At 42.7% G+C, this 20,254-nt stretch overlaps 1 protein-coding gene and 1 pseudogene across 4 annotated transcripts; both read right to left on the bottom strand.

Annotated features, from left to right (window-relative positions):
* Positions 1 to 2,259: 2,259 nt before the first annotated feature.
* On the bottom strand, positions 2,260 to 20,031 carry LOC110534610 (uncharacterized). Of its 4 annotated transcripts, XM_090187492.1 has the most exons (7): positions 19,558 to 20,031; positions 19,064 to 19,194; positions 18,776 to 18,874; positions 10,377 to 10,463; positions 4,382 to 4,546; positions 3,894 to 4,005; positions 2,312 to 3,694 (listed from the first exon to the last, which is right to left on the bottom strand). In XM_090187492.1, exons 1-7 carry the CDS (start codon positions 19,844 to 19,846, stop codon positions 2,736 to 2,738), a joined length of 1,842 nt encoding a protein of 613 aa, XP_090043618.1. In that variant the 5' UTR covers positions 19,847 to 20,031; the 3' UTR covers positions 2,312 to 2,735. The 4 variants fall into 4 exon arrangements, with proteins under 4 accessions (XP_090043617.1, XP_090043618.1, XP_090043620.1 ...); XM_090187491.1 differs by lacking the exons at positions 18,776 to 18,874; positions 19,064 to 19,194; positions 19,558 to 20,031 and adding exons at positions 10,735 to 10,865; positions 11,953 to 12,481 and having other exon boundaries at positions 2,260 to 3,694; positions 10,377 to 10,547; XM_090187494.1 differs by lacking the exon at positions 10,377 to 10,463 and having other exon boundaries at positions 18,713 to 18,874.
* On the bottom strand, positions 9,290 to 10,327 carry LOC149980152 (uncharacterized; annotated as a pseudogene).
* Positions 20,032 to 20,254: the final 223 nt, after the last annotated feature.

Raw genomic sequence — 20,254 nt, 5'->3', positions numbered from 1 at the left:
AGATTTGCAGTGGTCTGATACTCCTTCCATTTCAATATTATCGCTTGCACAGTGCTCCTTGGGATGTTTAAAGCTTGGGAAATCTTTTTGTATCCAAATCCGGCTTTAAACTTCTTCACAACAGTATCTCGGACCTGCCTGGTGTGTTCCTTGTTCTTCATGATGCTCTCTGCGCTTTTGACGGACCTCTGAGACTATCACAGTGCAGGTGCATTTATACGGAGACTTGATTACACACAGGTGGATTGTATTTATCATCATTAGTCATTTAGGTCAACATTGGATCATTCAGAGATCCTCACTGAACTTCTGGAGAGAGTTTGCTGCACTGAAAGTAAAGGGGCTGAATAATTTTGCACGTCCAATGTTTCAGTTTTTGATTTGTTAAAAAAGTTTGAAATATCCAATAAATGTCGTTCCACTTCATGATTGTGTCCCACTTGTTGTTGATTCTTCACAAAAAAATACAGTTTTATATCTTTATGTTTGAAGCCTGAAATGTGGCAAAAGGTCGCAAAGTTCAAGGGGGCCAAATACTTTCGCAAGGCACTGTAACATGTATTGAGTCAGGGGTGTGAATACTTAAGTAAATTTGCTAGTTATATATTTAATTTTTAATACATTTCTAAAAACATGTTCACTTTGTCTTTATGGGGTATTGTGTGTTGACTGAGATTTAAAAAAAATATTTAATACATTTTTAATTCAGGCTGTATTAAACTAAATGTGGAATAAGTCAAGGGGTATGAATACTTTATGAAGGCACTGTATGTGCCTTATACCATTTATATCAAATGTCTGGATGCAATATTCAACACTGAAATCTGTTACTCAGGGTTTGATCTAAACATCAGAAGCTATCGAGTAGAATTGTAATTTTCTATGTTATAGAATGGAATGCTTTTTCTGCTGGTGTATGCTGAGATAGCTCCTCTCTGAGAACCTCTTCTCGCAGTGCGTGCAGGCGAACAAACCGCTTTTCTCCCATGTGGACCTTCAGGTGCACATTTAGCTGGTACTGGCGTGAGAACCTCTTCTCACACTGAGGACAGCTGTAGGGTTTCTCCCCTGTGTGGACCCTCTGGTGCCTCCTCAGGTCACCAGCCTGGGCGAAGCGCATGTGACACTGGGTACAGCTGAAGGGTTTCACCCCTGTGTGGACCCTCTGGTGCTTCTTCACATAGTTCACCTCAGCAAAGCGCTTCCCACACGTGGGGCAGGCATACGGCTTGTCTGGGTCCGTCCTCATGCTCGGCCTCCCACATTGTGATCCAATGACACCAGAGGAGGTAGAAGCAGGCGCCACCACCATCAGGTGGTTAGTCTTTGAGCTCCTTCCTTGACCTCTAGCCATTGTTTGGCTGTTGTTGGAATTGTGTGCTGTGTTATAGCATAAGTACCTCTTGTGGAGAACACCCATCCTGACCCGGTCTGTATTGGTGGGGTAACCATGAGGTAACCGAGGAAGGCTAGACCCAGGTCCAGGCTTTCTATGTACCCATTCACCAGTCATTAGACAAGACCCTGAAGGAGAAGACCGACTTGCTGATAGACTACCACCAGGGGGGGCTCCTGTCACTCTCTGTGAAGGCTGAACCCCAGGCTGACATGCTCTGTTCATCATGGATGCTGTGCTGTTTGTATCATAGGAACAGGAGGGTCTCTCTCTATCAGCCCCAGACCCTGCTTCATCCCTGCACTGAGACTGTGAAGAGAAAGGTCTGGGCTGCAGACTGGATCCCTGACTGAAGACTCTGTCTCTCTGATGACCACCAGGACTGAAGTTGTTCAGTCCACCTGTCCACTGGTTGTGTTCTACGTGATGGTTGAGTCTTTGTTCCTCGTGGTTCCGTCTTGAATCTGAATCAGGAAGGAATAGTGATGGCTCTTGATCCACTGTCCTGATCCGGGGCCAGGGTTTGTGACCAGCCGCTTCAGAGGTCCAGTCTCTCATACCAGCCACACCTGATATCAGCAGGTCCTCATGGACTGCAGACTGTAAACACAAATTGAACAGAAGATAATATAAAGGTTTATATAAGGAACGCTTTGCTGTACACACAGAAACATGACATGATAAAATGTTAACCAGTCAAACCTATCTCTAACACTGTAACATACTTAACAATACAGACCCATTGGAGTTTATTATAAATAACAAATGTCCATATCTGTTGACTCAAGAATGAAGTATAATGTTTTGGTTCCACTGAGATAAGGGAAACTCAGACCCTGCAATGATACAAAAATAACCAAATCAGTCAGTACAGTTTTTATTTACTTTCAACAAAATGGTCAAACAGTCATAACATGAAGTACAGAACTTTTATTGCACAAAACGATACGTGACAAGTAGAATAACTTTTCTCACTAGGGTAACACTTGACCTTTTCGGTAAATATGGTACCCTCGCTTTGATAAAATTACATTTTAGAATACTTTGGAAAAGGTTCAACATTACGTTACACGGATCTAATCTATTTTGTCAAGTAAATTAAGGCACTATCATTATCCCACTATAAAACACCAGTATCAACCTATAGGGACATAGTTGTCACTTCAATGGTGAAGCATTTTTACAGACACAATCACACCAACCATCACCATATCATATATTTTGCCTTATCACACTCATTCCCTCCTCAGTTCACCTCATCCAGTTCCCTGCTACATCCCAAACCAACAGAGTGAACTACAAACACACTAACTAGTAATTTATGATATGTTACAATTCTCTATACATGGGCTGTGTGTATTTTCTGTTGGTGTATCCTGAGGTTGCTCCTCTCTGAGAACCTCTTCCCGCAATGCGTACAGGCGAATGGCCTCTCTCCCGTGTGGACCTTCAGGTGCCTCTTCAGCTGGTGCTGGTGGGAGAACCTCCTCTCACACTGGGGACAGCTGTAGGGTTTCTCCCCTGTGTGGACCATATGGTGCCTCTTTAGGTTGAACGAGTGTGAGAAACTGGCCCGGCACAGATGGCAGCTGAATGATTTCTCTCCCGTGTGCATCCTCTGGTGGATCTCCACCTCTATGGGGAAACTGAAGGACTTCTCACAGAACGAACACGGGAAGCGCTTCTCTTTGGCACTGTCACCTTTACTGGTTCCGTCTCTACTACTGTCATTTGTCAATGGGCTTGTGTAGGTATTTAGTGTTGAGGCACTGGCATTGTCTGAGGTCTGGTTTAACAGGAGAGTGTGAGGAGGATGAAGGCCAGGGAGTGTCTGAGTTGTCGCAGGGTCCATGTTCCAGTTGATAGATCCTATAGAAGGCAGGCTGAAGGCAGCACCTGTTAGGGGGTTAACCTGAGGCGCCATCAGTCTCTCTGAATCACAACTATAGGAGCAGGATGGAGCATCGCTAGCCGAGTCTGTTCTCTCCCTCCACATACGGTCACCTCCCTGTCCCTGCAGAACAAATCTACGCCTCGGCCTGGTCTCAGACAGTTTGCGGTCATGGAGACTAAGATCAGATGTTGTTTTGTGTTTGACTGTCTGTTTCTGTTTGTGGTTAACAGTATTGTACCGCAGCTCAGAGTTGAGGACGCTGTCCCATCCACTGACCTCCACTATGTCGCCTATGGTCCTGGCTTGCTCAGTGATGTCGTCCCCAGGGCCTTTGGCTGCACCTGTCTGGGTCTGGGAATCCAAGTTGACCACCCAGTCTCCTCTGTTTGCCTCCAGCCAACCACCTGCAGGAAGAGGTTAGAAAATAGACTTTACAAACATGGCAGAGAAAACTCTAGTTTCAAGTTTATACATTATAATGTGTGTTTTTGGATGGAAACATAGGTTGTATTAATTTCATTTTATGAATGATGAAAATTCAGACACCAATTCCCAGGTGCAACACCTATTACTTTATGTAGGCTTTATGTATTTCTTCCTTACCTTGCTCCCCCATCGTTAGTCCACTCAGCAGGTCAATGCTCTCTGGCCCATCCTCTATTGTCTCCTCTTTGACTAGCAGCAGATCAGGCTTCCATTCCTCCATGTCAACTGACTTTAAGAGATAGAGAGAGAGCATGTTTGATCCAGAAATCTGATATGAGCACCCTGCTATGAAGCATCTTCTGATTGGGCAATGAGCGATTGCTATGAATACTATGCAACTTTATTAGTTTATTTGATTCCTTGACACTCTTTAATGGTTTGATAATTCAAAAGGTATGGTCCCACACAAATTTAATCAAGACCTGGGCCCGTATCTATAAAGAGTCTCAGAGTAGGATTGCTGATCTAGGATCTTTCCAAATCATTATATTCGTTATGATCTAAAAGGCAAAACTGATCCTAGATCAGCACTCCTACTCTGAGAGGCTTTGTGGATACAGATCCTGACCTAATATCATTCAGACAGTAGTTCACAGTGGGCTCACCTCAGTGAGACTCTGTGTGGTCCTGTGCTGCTCAGCTGGTTCCTCTGCGGGTTCAGGAGGGGGTATAGTCCGGTTGTCCTCCATGACCATGTTCCCCTCAGGCTTCCACAGACCTTCCTCACACCCCTCCCCCTTCACCAGCAGCACCTCTGGACCCTCCTCCTCCTGGAAGAGACAGGTGATACAGATTACACCAACATACACTCCCTCAGGTACATACACACAGGTAATAAATACACTTTCAACATGTGAAGAGCCATACTTGTGAATATGGATTATTTCCTGTAACAATTTCAGTATCAGCCTAATAAAAATCATAAAGAGCAACTGCCAATAAAAAGCAACTAATCCAATTGAAAATGGACCATGTGGCATGTATAAGTCACAAACATGTACTATAGTGTCAAAATTAACTACAAAGTGAAAATAGGACAATCAGCCTAGTCAAAAACGGAGTTTGGAACCCAGTGCTTCACAACGAGTGAATGAAGTTTGGTTTTGGATTACAATTATGTCAACAAATCATCCCCAATTTTGCCAAACTCCACGTGCAAATCGCCCCATCCGCTTCGCTTTTCAAAATGGGGCAATTTTTTCAGCGCCGTTTCTGACTGAAAAGCCCTAACGTTATATGGGTTGACCATGGCTCCACACAGTTATACGGTTTACATGCCCTGCCGAAGGAACCTAGTATGCGGAAAGGTGGTTGGAGTTCGCCAGTCCCCTCTGCACCACCAGTATAGTAACGCTAGCTTGGTGTGCAACGTTTGGTGGTGGTGAGTATAACCAGATATACTCTGGCATAATTTCGCTAACGCCGTTATTGGTTAGCTATCTTTTGATAAAGCGAATCCAATATAGAGATCCAGTCAGTATACATCTATACAGCATATCATTAGGGTTTCCACAGCCACAATCGATTATATCGTTTAAAAAAAGGTCGTTATTAATTTAAGGTTACGTTTAAAATCACATCTTAATAAGTTAAATTGTAGAAATCGGCATGGTTTATGACTTTGTGGCAACTAGTGACGACCTAGAATTAGCTTGACCATAGTTACTGCCCTGATGACAGATGGCTTCATCGACAACGGTAATGTGTGTTATATGAAAAGTTGTATAAAAAAATAAAACGGTTTGTTAAACTAGTAGGTGAATTACACAGTCAAGTAGTACAGTCATTTTGGTTGTGAAGTGCATTATCAAAAAGCTTTGTACTTTATAACAAAATGCAATTTACCACTTGGCTTTCTATTGTATAACGCTGTCACAGTCCCTCCCAGTCAACACCACCTCATAAAATAAGGAAGTCCATTATTTGAGGATGGCTTGCAGCAGATGTTACAGAGATGCTCCGTTTGCTGCCAAACATGCAACATAGAGAAGACCAGCAAGGGGACGTACAGTTGAAGTCGGACGTTTACATACACCATAGCCAAATACATTTAAACTCAGTTTCACAATTCCTGACATTTAATCCGAGTAAAAATTCCCTGTCTTAGGTCAGTTAGGATCACCACTTTATTTTAAGAATGTGAAATGTCAGAATAATAGTAGAGTGATTCATTTCGGCTTTTATTTCATTCATCACATTCCCAGTGGGTCAGAAGTTTACATACACTCGATTAGTATTTGGTAGCATTTCCTTTAAATTGTTTAACTTGGGTCAAACGTTTTGAGTAGCCTTCCACAAGCTTCCCACAATAAGTTGGGTGAATTTTGGCCCCTTTCCTCCTGACAGAGCTGGTGTAACTGAGTCAGGTTTGTAGGCCTCCTTGCTCGCACACACTTTTTCAGTTCTGCCCACAAATGTTCTACGGAATTGAGGTCAGGACTTTGTGATGGCCACTCCAATACCTTGACTTTGTTGTCCTTAAGCCATTTTGCCACAACATTGGAAGTATGCTTGGGTCATTGTCCATTTGGAAGACCTATTTGCGACCAAGCTTTAACTTCCTGACAGATGTCTTAAGATGTTGCTTCAATATATCCACATCATTTCCTCCCTCATGATGCCATCTATTTTGTGAAGTGCACCAGTCCCTCCTGCAGCAAAGCACCCCCACAACATGATGCTGCCACCCCCGTGATTCACGGTTGGGATGGTGTTCTTCGGTTTGCAAGCCTCCCCCTCTTTCCTCCAAACATAACGATGGTCAAACAGTTCCATTTTTGTTTCATCAGACCAGAGGACATTTCTCCAAAAAGTACGATCTTTGTCCCCATGTGCAATTGCAAACCGTAATCTGACTTTTATGGTGGGTATGGAGCAGTGGCTCTTTCCTTGCTGAGCGGCCTTTCAGGTTATGTCGATATAGGACTTGTTTTACTGTGGATATAGATACTTTTGTACCCGTTTCTTCCAGCATCTTCACAAGGTTATTTGCTGCTGTTCTGGGATTGATTTGCACTTTTCGCACCAAAGTACGTTCATCTCTAGGAGACAGAACGCGTCTCCTTCCTGAGCGGTATGAAGACTGCGTGGTCCCATGGTGTTTATACTTGCATACTATTGTTTGTACAGATGAACGTAGTACCTTCAGGCGTTTGGAAATTGCTCCCAAGGATGAACCAGAGTTGTGGAGGTCTACAATTTTTTTTCTGAGGTCTTGGCTGATTTAATTTGATTTTCCCATGATGTCAAGCAAAGAGGCACTGAGTTTGAAGGTAGGCCTTGAAATACATCCACAGGTACAAATGATGTCAATTAGCCTATCAGAAGCTTCTAAAGCCATGACATCATTTTCTGGAATTTTCCAAGCTGTTTAAAGGCACAGTCAACTTCTGACCCAATGGAATTGTGATCGTGAAATAACCTGTCTGTAAACAATTGTTGAAAAAATGACTTGTGTCATGCACAAAATAGATGTCCTAACCGACTTGCCAAAACTATAGTTTGTTAACAAGAAATTTGTGGAGTGGTTGAAAAATGAGTTTTAATGACTCCAACCTAAGTGTATGTAAACTTCTGACTTCAACTGTATATTTCACTGGTCATCCCCAAAGCCAACACCTCCTTTGGCTGCCTTTCCTTCCAGTTCTCTGAAGCCAAAGACTGGAACGAATTCCAAAAATCACTGAAGTTGGAGACTTATAGCCCCCTCACTAACTTTTAAGCGTCAGCTGTCAGAGCAGCTTACCGATCGCTGCAGCTGTACACAGCCCATCCAACCAACTACCTACCTCATCCCCATATGTTTTTGTTTTTCTGCTCTTTTGCACACCAGCATTCCTACTTGCACATCCTCATCTGCACATATCACTCCAGTGTAAATTGATAAATTGTAATTACTTCGCCACTATTGGACTATTTATTGCCTTACCTCCTTACTTCATTTGCACACACTGTATACATATTTTTATATTGTGTTATTGACTGTACGTTTGTTTATCCCATGTGTAACTCTGTTGTTGCACTGCTTTGCTTTATCTTGTCCAGGTTACAGTTGTAAATGAGAACTTGTTCTCAACTGGCCTACCTAGTTAAATAAAGGTGAAATAAAAACACATGGAATTGTGTAGTAACCCCCCCCCCCCCCACCCCACAAAAAACAAGTGTTAAACAAATCAAAACCGATATTATATTTGAGATTCTTCAAAGTAGCCACTCTTTGCCAAGAGTGTGTTAAGTTGTCAAGGCATTCTCTCAACCAGCTTCATGAGGTAGCCACATGGAATGCCTTTCAATTAACAGGTGTGCCTTGTTCAAAGGTAATGTGTGGAATTTCAATCCTTCTCAATGCATTTGAGAATATCAGTTGTATTGTGACAAGGTAGGGGTGGTATACAGAAGATAGCGCTACTTGGTAAAAGACCTTAGAACGTTTCTTCATATGCAGTCGCAAAAACCATCAAGTGCTATGATGACACTGGCTCTCATGTGGACCGCCATAGGAAAGGAAGACCCATAGTTACCTCTGCTGCAGAGGATAAGTTCATTAGAATTAACTGAAACCTCAAATAAATGCTTCATAGAGTTAAAGTAACAGACACATCAACTGTTCAGAGGAGACTGTGTGAATCAGGCCTTCATGGTCGAATTGCTGCAAAGAAACCACAACTAAAGGACACCAATAAGAAGAAACGTGAGCAATGGACATTAGACCGGTGGAAATCTGTCCTTTTGGTCTGATAAGTCCAAATTTGAGATTTATTTCCAACCGCCGTATCTTTGTGAGACGCAGAGTCGGTGAACGGATGAACTCTGCGTGTGTCGTTCCCACCGTGAAGCATGGAGGAGATTTGATGGTGTGGGGGTGCTTTGCTGGTGAAACTGATGTATTTAGAATTCAAAGCACACTTAACCAGCATGGCTACCACAGCATTCTGCAGCGATATGCTATCCCATCTGGTTTGCGCTTAGTCCCACCATCATTTATTTTTTAACAGGACAATGACCCAACACACCTCCAGGCTGTGTAAGGGCTTTTTGACCAAGGAGGAGAGTGGATGGAGTGCTGCATCAGATGACCTGGCCTCCACAATCACCCGACCTCAACCCAATTGAGATGGTTTGGGATGAGTTGGATGGCAGAGTGAAGGAAAAGCAGCCAACAAGTGCTCAGCATATTATGTGGGAACTCCTTCCAGACTGTTGGAAAAGCATTCCTCATGAAGCTGGTTGAGAGAATGCCAAGAGTGTGCAAAGCTGTCATCAAGGCTACTTTGAGGTTAAACACAAAATGGGACTTTTCATTCTATTGAACATAAAAACGTTTTAAATACATCATTAAAAATGAAACGGGCATTTGTTATCATGTAGCCTACTCAGTACAAACACTATGTAACAACAGACTTTTTAGGCTTATATGTGACATACTGTATCATGCAATATTCTAACCAGGAAAATTCAACACTGAAATCTGTTCATCTCATTATTCCAAATGCATCTGTGGACAACAATGAAAATTAATCTTTGTCTTTTTAATGCAGGGTTTGATCTAAACATAATAAGCTATAAAGTAGAATGGTTTCCATTTTATAGAGTGGATTGGTTTTTCTGCTGGTGTATCCTGAGGTAGGTCCTCTCTGAGAACCTCTTCCCGCAATACATACAGCAAACGGCCTTTCTCCTGTGTGGACCTTCAGGTGCCTCTTCAGGCTGCCAGTCTGTGTGAAGCGCATGTGACACGTGGGGCAGCTGTAGGGTTTCTCCCCTGTGTGGACTCTGGTGCCTCTTCAGGTCACCAATCTGGGTGAAGCACATGTGACACTGGGGGCAGCTGTAGGGTTTCTCCCCTGTGTGGAACCTCTGGTGGATCTCCACCTTCTGGGTGCAGCTGAAGCCTTTGTTACAGAACATGCAGAGGAACCGTTTCTCTACTATTTCCTGATGTGGCTCCCCCTCCAGGAGGCTGGCCTCTAGCCCTTTCGTTTGAGTTCAATACTTGATCGAAAAGGATGCGGCCTTTTGAATCGGAAGGCCCCATTGACATGGACACTGGGTCGTGATCCCTAAACAAGTGTAAAAGGGAGTGGGTTGCGACAATTGGATTTGTCTCTAAGCTTCCCCTGTAATCTAAGAAATCTCTTCCCTGTGAGTGTCCGTCTCCTAGGTGACTATCTGGATTCCATGTGGGAGGAACATCGCCCTCAAATTTCACAATCACATCTATGACCAGACCCTCCCCTTTCTTATCTAGGCACCCTTCAGAGTATACACTACTACTGTACTGGTTCCAGTCCCCTCTGGACAGATCAGTCTCTCTCTCTAAACCCATAGGCATGTTGCCAGGGTAAATCTCTGTAGTGTAAGAACAAGACGGATCATCACCACCAGTGTCTAACACGTCACTATCACCATGGGAATTAACCATCCTCTGGCTATGGTGAAATAGCAGTATATACTATGAGCCAGGAGCAGGAGGATAGCCCAGTCTCCCCGCCTCCAGAGTCTTTGGGTCTGACCTGTCGTCAGATCCTGTGTGTAAAAGCCTGTGTGTTAGAGTTAAAGTCTTAGTGTCTGTCTCTGACTTGAGGATGGCGTTCAACTGACCTCCGTGATACTGCATTGGGTCCTGAGCTGCGCTGGGGCGTTGGTGGGGTCCTCCGTGGCTACAAGGGGTGCTCCATCTGCCCCAGTCTGGATGTCTCTGCTGTGTTGTTGGTCCTCTCCTTCAGACCTCTCCTGTTTGACCCCAGGACCTGCAGGCTCTGCATCTGCAGACTGACAAGACAAGGTTATTACCGGTACATTAGTTAAGTTGTCGTAGGGTCTCACAAGCTCCCCTATGGCAGATAAATGAGGATGTACATGTAAGCAAGTGAATAGCTGAGGGGAGCCTTTCTGAAATAAACTGGCCACATTTGATTTAGAAAAGGAACTGTAATTCAATGTTAAATGTAACACTAACCTCTATCATGATAACGTGCTGGGTTGAGGTTCCAGTCCCCTCATCAACTGTGATTGGTTGGTCATCTCTCCATGTATTGTGTCCCGCTGGTTTCACAGAGATCCTGTGGCCTCCAGTGAGATGTCCTTCACCTGAGAGAGTGATTGAGGGTTAAAGAGGTGGTTAGGTTAGCTACTGTCAATGCTCAACAGTATATTGTACATTATTTACACTGTCTAGAATTGGCCAGGAAGTAAGGTAACACTTCTCATAACTTATTGATATACTATTTATTGATTGATGTATTATGTTCCATGCAACACATTGTTCTCATTTAGCAAATAATAAGAAATGCAGCAAATCAAGATTCTGGTTAGAATATGATAGTGTCTTTGTGCTAGATAACTAAGTAATTAGGGGAATTATTGTATACTATCCAAAAACTGACCAAGATCCAATTTTGGATAAAACAGCTGAACACATGTGCAGAGGAGCTACAGACTAACACCGGATAATGTGATTTAACCAAAACATTTTGCTATCTATTGTACGAGTAGTTACAGGTGTGGCTATACAAAACGTAGCTTGAGATTTTTAAACAAACTAGGTATTGGCAGATACTATCTTCACCCTCAATTTGTGGAAACATGAGTCTCATAAAATGTCTGTCCAGTTGCAGGGGGTCCGTTTGAATTTAGAAAATGCTCTGTTAAGTAATAATTTTTGGGGTGCATAAAATAATCCAACAATGTTCAATCCTGTCTTTTTCAAATATTCTCACTGGTCAGTTTGTTTTGAATGACCCAGCGGAGTTTGGGACCTTTCCATTGGTCCTTAAATTAATCTCCACATACCAGGGGCACCAGCCAAGTAAAATTAACTCCACCATTGATTGAGACAGATGAGTCCACCCCAAACGGTCTATCATGATGACAGACACCGGTCTCAGTTACTTAATGGACCAAACATTTGATTGAATTTGGAAAATGTAGAGTTTTTAAAATAAAACGGACCCCCCTCAACTGGACACATTTTATTACTCATTTTTCCCCAAATCGAGGACGAAGATAACCTCACCTGGTATTGGCGATTCTAATGGTCCTAAAATGTTTGGTCAAATCACATTCATTATCTGGTGTTACAATCTGTAGCTAGTGCAGATGGTGAACGGGGAGCTAGGCACTGTGCTATATACTAGGGGCGACAGGCAGCGCACCTTCGTCCTCTTTCAAAATGTACCTCTTGCCATTCCTCTGTATCGATCGAGGATCTTGACACTACTGGGACGACTGGCGAGGGCGCGCTCTCGGATTGTCCTCTCTGCGCGCTCCCGTGCCACCTTCAGTTCCAGTAGTTTCCTCCGCAATGACCTGTTTTCTTTCTGTCTTTGAGTTATTTCCAAACGAAACACTGCATAGTCATCGTCTACGAGTTTACAGATCTCTGCCACGGCTGCATTCGCTAGCACCTCCATGACGGAGGCTATTTGAGTGTGAAAAACCATACAGTTAGCCATTGTTAGCAGCTAGCTAGCGTTATCTAGATAACATCTATCAACCACTCCCTGTCGCCAACGCGAATTAAAGATGACCTGGGATACGTATGTGATGCGGTGCAGTTAAATATGTCATATTTTGAGTTCCAGGGTGTTAACAATCGTCTAAATCACAACAATAAAAACGTTAATGTGGACGTTGTTTTTACCACTGTGAAGCAGGCAATAAGAAATAGTTAAATACTTCCAGGTCACAGATTTTTGGAATCCTTCAGAATAAGAGTATTTTCCTGTTACTTTGTAAATTAATAATTAGGGCGAAAATGACATTGTGCAGAAATGTTCATATTTTATACTAGTTATCATACAACCTGATTGTATTTTTTATGTTTTCATTCCTAAATGGTCACCAATGTTTTTTGTGTGTGTACTCCTATATTTTATTGCACCTTACATCATTTTCTGTGTGCATTTAAAGGGGGATCATTTTGGCACTTTAGTTTCAAATCCACAGGAGTTTACACCCAGAGGAATTTGCTGCTCATTTTGAGGCCAATCAGCTTAAATCCAATATTTTTTTTCGTATTGGACATATTACACAATTGTTGGTCCCGCTTTAAATGATCGGCTTCTTAAAGCCCTACATGTTAAAAAAGCAGCTATAACCATATGCCATTCTTTATAAAGGGTTAAAAAATGTGGCATAACCGTGTGATAATCACCAATGTCAAATATGATATAAACATGTGCTTTATGAAGGGTGACATGTTGTGCTGAAGGAGGGCATACGCTCTCATGTTACACCTAATCTCGTTTCCAGGCACTTTTGCCCTAATGTGTGGAAGGTCTGGTGGACCAACGCATCAAACTTGACCTTCATTAGTTAGGGTTAGGTTTAAAATCACATTTTAAGAAAATCTATTCTGGAAATGGGCAGGGTTTAGCCATAATTATGACTGACTGTTTAGTGATGATGACAAACTTTATACTCAGTAAGGTCACTCCTATAGAATTCTATGGTCACTCCCACTAAGGTGAATTTTCAATGGTTGATATAGTATGTGCAATAGCCTGGGGACAACGTTACACCAAGAAACACTTACCTTGACAAAAGCCCCCAGCATAAAGACATTTTAAGTGTCTTCTGGAACCAAGTTACATGTTCCTCAATACAGAAATCTGCACAATACAAAAACGAGCCATACAGCGCGGTGCTGGGCCCAGTCTTTGACACATTCACCCACTGAAAGATCAGTCACAAAATGTTGGCAACATTGTAACAGGTTGTAATCAAGCCCTGGTCTCCAGCATGGGAACAGAAAATGAATACATGGTGGAGTAGTCTCAGGTTGGACTACTCCAAATCTTCTTGGTTCTGACACATACAAACTTTGCAGGTCCATCAACCCATTTTAAATTCCTCTCACACCATATGTAGTGTCCTGTAATACTTAGTTTGAAGTGAGATACATTCGGTCATTCATAACACATCCATAAAGACTCTATCGCATGACCGTGTACTTAATTTAAAGTCAGACCCCTTTGGTAATTTATAACACATAAAGGCTTAATGATGTAAACCCATGTATTAAAACTTAGGGAATTATCACTAACATCTAAAACAAATAAACATTAAAGACATGTTTAAACTTAAGTTTCAAACCGTCTAATGCAATTACATTGAACAGGGATGTGAAGTGTAGCTTGTCAGTGAGCTGGCAGACAAATGGTTCTTGCCTCTCTTCCTGCTTGTTGGTTCCACCCATAGAAGTAACAAAGAAAGTGAGCAGATTCGTTAAATGTCTTTGTCACATATCCTAGATGAGGGCATTTCTGTGCTCCACCAGAAACTCTAAATGGGAAGATGTGCAACTCCATTCAATTTGTATTATATTCATCTTTCATTTACCAATCTCATGGCGTGTCTGTATCTAGGGGATTTGTATTTAGCTGAGTCTGCTAGCTAAATGTCGCATAGGTAGCAATCGCCGTGAAGTCACAAATTATTTGAAATAACGATTTAGATTAAAGACTGTAGCTACTACCTAACTCAACACTTTACTACAAACTCAAATGTATTGTAATTAACTTAGTTCTTCGCTGTCTGTGGCAGCACAAATGGGCACTAGATATGCGAACTGATTAGTGTCTTGTCAGCAACACTAACAAAGTACTTCCGGGTCACGGAAATACAAGTCCCCCACGTAAGAGTTAAAAAGTGACAACAATTCATGCATGATTTGAAAAAGAATCATCTAAACATTAACAATGATATATTTAAGTGACATTTGCATTAAGGTCAAATAAATGCCCCCAATGCGAATCACTGTATATGGAATACACATTGGCTCAGAGCATGGGTGCTGCAGTAAAAGTATTGTTGAGAATACTTAGTAGGGTCTGTAGAATGAACAGTACATTTGGAAAGTATTCAGACCCCTTCACCTTTTCCACATTTTTTTAAAGTTACAGCCTTATTTTAAAACTGATTAAATTGCCCCCCCTCCCCAATAAAGATAAAGCAAAAACAGCTTTAGTAATGTAAGCACATTTTATTAAAAATAAACTGATATCACATTTACATAAGTATTCAGACCCTTTACTCAGTACTTTGTTGAAGCACCTTTGGCAGCAATTACAGCCTCAAGTCTTCTTGGGTATGACACTACAAGCTTGGCACACCTGTATTTGGGGAGTTTCTCCCATTCTTCTCTGCAGATCCTCTCAAGCTCTCAGGTTGGATGGGGAGTGTTGCCGCACAGCTATTTTCAGGTTTCCAGAGATGTTGTTGGTACCCTTCTCCAGATCTGTGCCTTGACATAATCCTGTCTCGTAGCTCTACGGACAATTCCTTCGACCTCATGACTTGGTTTTTGTTCTGACATGTATTGTCAACTGTGGGATCTTATATAGACAGGTGTGTGCCTTTTTCAAATCCTGAACAATCAATTGAATTTGCCACAGGTGGACTCCAATCAAAATGAAGAAGCATCTCGAAGATGTTCAATGGAAACAGGATAAACCTGAGCTCATAGCAAAGGGGCTGAATAGTTATGTAAATAAGGTATCTGGTTTATATTTGTAATAACTTCGTATTAACCTGTTTTTGCTTTGTCATTATGGGGTATTGTGTGTAGATTGAGGAAACATTTATTTAATCCATTTTAGAATAAGGCTGTAACGTAGCAAAATGTGGGAAAAGTCTCGGGGTCTGAATACTTCCCAAATACACTGTATGGTGCCATTTCTGAACAATATGGAGTGTTGCAGGCCTTTTACTCCACCCATTCCATTGGCGGTTGAATCGCATCATGAGCACTTACTGCACTACAGAAAACCTGCTAACCAAACAATGGTGTAGGGCATGCTCACTGAATTAAAGGGCAACTACACTCAAACAGTTACTTAGATTTTTCCCAGACCTTAAGTAATCCCCTGATGTGGTTTAAACATAGTTGTGAACACATAATCCAGTTTTGTTGTTTATCCTCCCAAAAAAAGTGAAAACTAGGGTAAACCTGAAAAATGGGGGAAATCCAAAACCTGGAAAAACAAAACCAAGAAAAAACTAAACTGAAGTAGATAAATGCAAACCGATTTTAAAAGTCCCTATCAACGTTTTTTTCCTGTGCATGACTGCACCTTAGTGTGTGTCATCCAGAAGCACAGCACTTGGGGAAGTTGAGGTCTGGTCCAATGCACCCAAGAGAGAAAGAGGTTGGGCCATGCTAGAAAAGTTTTAGTGTAATATAGTATGTCAAATTTAGCAGATACTTTTATCCAAAGCGACTTAGTCATGCATGAATACATTTCTACATATGGGTGGTGCCAGGAATCGAACCCAATGTCCTGCCGTTGCAGTGCACTAGCAAGATGCATGACAGGGTTATAAATGCTTTGTGAAGCCTCTATATGATTTAAGGCATTTATTAAGCACACGTTAGTGGGTTACGTCACATTTATAAAGCATGACATAGGGTAATAGATTTGTAGTACATTTATGTAGCCTTTATAAGCTGAAAGTCATTTAAAGCGGGGACCAATTTTCTGTACGTGTTGTCAGAGTATTTTATTTAACCTTTTTTTTTTACATGGGAGGACATATTGAGACATTGTGCCCTGTATAATAGAACAAATATACACTTATTTATTTACAGGACCAGTCAAAAGTTTGGACACACCTACTCATTCCAGGGTTCTTCTTTATTTGTACTACTTTCTACATTGTAGAATAGTGGAGACAAACTATGGAATCAGCTTTGCACACTCTTGGCATTCTCTAGACCAGCTTCTTGATGTAGTCACCTGGAATGCATTTAAATTAACAGGTATGCCTTGTTAAAGGTTAATTTGTGACATTTCTTTCCTTAATGCGTTTGAGCTTATCAGTTGTGTTGTGACAAGGTAGGGGTGGTATACAGAAGATGGACTTGGTATTTTACCAAATAGGGCTATCTCAAATAAGCAAAGAGAAACAACAGTCCGTCATTACTTTAAAATAAAGGTCAGTCAATCCGGAAAATTTCAAGAACTTTGAACGTTTTCTTCAAGACCCAGTGTTACCTCTGTTGCAGAGTGTGCTGCCATCCTGTTAGAAGGTAACTCAAGGGCAGAATACAGAGGATAAGTTAATTAGTTACCAGCCTCAGAAATTGCAGCCTAAATAAATGCTTCACAGAGTTCAAGTAACAGACACCTTTCAACATCAACTGTTCAGAGGAGACTGCGTGAATCAGACCTTCATGGTCGAATTGCTGAAAATAAACCACTACTGAAGGACACCAATAAGAAGAAGAAACTTGCTTGGGCCAAGAAACACCAGCAATGGACATTAGACTGGTGGAAATCTGTCATTTGGTCTGATGAGTCCAAATTAGAGATTATTGGCTCCTACCGCCGTGTCTGTGAGACGCAGAGTCAGTGAACGGATGATCTCTGCATGTGTAGTTTCCACTGGAGCATGGAGGAAGTGGTGTGATTTCTTTAGAATTCAAACCACCCTTAACCAGCATGGCTACCACAGCATTCTGCTACGATACGCCATCCCATCTGGTTTGTGCTTAGGAGGGACTATCATTTATTTTTCAACAGGACAATGACCCAACACACCTCCAAGGGCTATTTGACCAAGGAGGAGAGTGATGGAGTGCTGCATCAGATGACCTGGCCTCCACAATCACCTGACCTCTAACCAATTGAGATGGTTTGGGATGAGCTGGACCGTAGAGTGAAGGAAAAGCAGCCAACAAGTGCTCCGCTTATGTGGGAAGTCCTTCAAGACTGTTGGAAAAGCATTCTAGGTGAAGCTGGTTGAAAGAATGCCAAAGCTGTCATCAAGGCAGAGGGCAGCTACTTTGATTTGTTTACCACTTTCTGGGTTACTATATGATTCCGTGTGTGTGTGTGTGGTGTATGTATGCCTTATATCACACAATGTCTGGATGAAATATTCAACACGGAAATCTATATATGCCTTCAGGAGAATGGCCTCTCTCCCGTGTGGATCTTCAGGTGCATCTTCAGCTGGTGCTGGCGGGAGAACCTCTTCTCACACAGCTGGCAGCAGAAGGGTTTCTCCCCTGTGTGGACCCTCTGGTGCCTCTTCAGGTCACCAGCCTGGGCAAAGCGCATTTGACACTGGGTACAGCTGAAGGGTTTCACCCCTGTGTGAACCCTCTGGTGCCTCTTCAGGTGGCCAGCCTGGGCAAAGCGCATGTGACACTGGGTACAGCTAAAGGGTTTCACCCCTGTGTGGATCCTCTGGTGGATCTCTACCTTCTGGGTGCAGCTGAAGGCTTTGTTACAGAACATGCAGAGGAACCGTTTCTCTTTACTACTGCCTGATGTGGCTCCCTTTCCCTGAGTCTGGACTCTAGCCCTGTCGTTTGAGTTCAATACCTGATCGAAAAGGACGCGGCCTTGTAAATCGGAAGGCGCCATCGACGTGGACACTGGGTCGCGATCCCTGAGCGCGTGTAAAGGGGAGTGGGTCGGGACATTTAGATTGGTCTTTAAACTGTAATCTAAGAAATCTCTGCCCTGTGAGAATCCCTCTCCTATGTGACAAGCTGCATTCCATGTGGGAGGAATGTCGCCCTCCACTTTCACAGTCACTTCATCTTCGACCAGACCTTCCCCTTTCTTATCTAGGCACCCCTCAGAGTATACACTACTACTGTATCGGTTCCAGTCCCCTCTAGACGGATCAGCCTGTCTCTCTAAACCCATGGATATGTTGCCAGGGTCCATCTCTGTAGGGTAAGAGAAAGATAGATAATTGCCCGTTTCTAACGCGTCACCTGAGACCCGATGGGAATGAACTAGGCTTCGGTTACCATAAAGTAAATACTCTGAGCCGGGAGCAGGAGGACAGCCCAGTCTCCCCAGTCCCAGACTCTCTGGGTCTGACCTGTCATCAGATCCTGTGTGTAAAGGCCTGTGTGTTACAGTTAAAGTCTTGGTGTCCATCTCTGACTTGAGGACGGCGTTCAGTGTTCCACTGACCTCCGTCATGCTGCGTCGGGAGCTGGGCTGTGCTGGGGTGGTGGCGGGGTCCTCCATGGCTACAGCTGCACCAGACTGAATGTCTCTGCTGTGCCGTGGGTCCTCCTCTCCTTCAGTCCTCTCCTGCTTGACCCCAGGACCTGCAGCCGTGGCATCTGCAGACTGACACAAGAAGAGAGGAAGTTATTACCGGCACAGGAGTTGACTTGGATAACAATGTAGTAAGGAAGTCTCACAAGCTCAACTATGGCAGAATAATATGTATGTACACGTAAGCAAGTGAGTGGCTGAGGGGAGCCTTTCTGAAATAAACTGTCCACATTTGATGCACTGTAATACTATTACACTAACCTCTATCACGATAACATGCTGGGTTGAGGTTCCACTCCCCTCATCAACAGCGATTGGTTGGTCATCGCTCCATGTATTGTGTCCTGCTGGCTTCACAAAGCTCCTGTGGCCTCCAGTGAGATGTCCTTCACCTGAAAGAGCGATTGGGGGGAAAAGAGGTGGTTAGGTACTGTCAAGTCTCAATGCTATATTGTACACACTATTGACAGTTTTGATACTGTCTAGAATTGGCAAGGATGGAAGGTAACACTTTGCAAAGCTTATTGATATACTATGTATTGATCGATTTATATTGCATGCATCATTATTTTCAATTAGTAAATAATAGTAAATCAATATGTTTAGAATATGATTGTGTCTTTGTGCAAGATGGCTAAGTAATTAGGGGAATTATTGCATACTATCCAAAAACAGACCAAGACCCATTTCTGGTTAACGCCTTTAAAGTCACACATGCGCAGAGGGGAGTAGTCTCGGCCTAATGCTAAATGTACCTCTTGCCATTCCTCTATATCGGTCGAGGATCTTGACACTTCTGGGACGACTGGCGACGACGCGCTGTTGCATTGTCCTCTCTGCGCGCTCCCGTGCCACCTTCAGTTCCAGTAGCTGTAGTTTTCTCCTCAATGTCCTGTTTTCTTTTCGGCTTTGAGTTATTTCCAAACGAAACACTGCATAGTCGTCGTCTACAAGTTTACATATATCTGCCACGGCTGCACTCGCTAACACCTCCATGATGGAGGCTATTTGAGTGTGAAAAACCATAACGTTACAGTTAGCCATTGTTAGCTAACGTTAGCAGCTAGCTATCGTTACCTAGATAAGTCCTGACTCCAACGCAAATTATGTGATTATGTGCCTTTAAATTAGTCATATTTTGATTTCCAGTGTGTTAATAAACGACTAAAAACACTAACGTGGAAACTGTCCTTTGTCACGTCCGTTTACGTCTTATTCTTTGGTGTCATGGCGTTCACACATTTTGTTTGTGCATCCCGCCACCTACTGTGCGGTAGTGTGTTGTCGATCACCTAACATTTTGTGATACAAAAATAAAAAGGAAAACATTGCACCACCAACTAATCCTACACCTATATACTAATATTTCATTTTAAAAATCCCATTCCACTACTTTGACACTAACTGATCCGACAGTAGGCCAGCGACCTGGGAGGACCAGAGGGATTCTCA

The sequence above is a fragment of the Oncorhynchus mykiss genome, chromosome 10 (assembly GCF_057628025.1).
Source record: "Oncorhynchus mykiss isolate SJ-2025 chromosome 10, ASM5762802v1, whole genome shotgun sequence".
In the NCBI taxonomy this organism is placed as follows: domain Eukaryota; kingdom Metazoa; phylum Chordata; class Actinopteri; order Salmoniformes; family Salmonidae; genus Oncorhynchus; species Oncorhynchus mykiss.
This window is presented reverse-complemented; position numbering and strand designations above follow the sequence as displayed.

Excerpts from the sequence above, each read along its gene's own strand:
- LOC110534610 (XM_090187492.1), bottom strand. The coding sequence starts at position 19,846 with ATGGCTAACTGTAACGTTATGGTTTTTCACACTCAAATAGCCTCCATC. Across the intron at positions 19,195-19,557 it reads ATATAGAGGAATGGCAAGAG|GTGAAGGACATCTCACTGGA; the intron begins GTACATTTAGCA and ends TCGCTCTTTCAG. Across the intron at positions 4,547-10,376 it reads CCCAATGCAGTATCACGGAG|GAGGAGGAGGGTCCAGAGGT; the intron begins GTCAGTTGAACG and ends TGTCTCTTCCAG.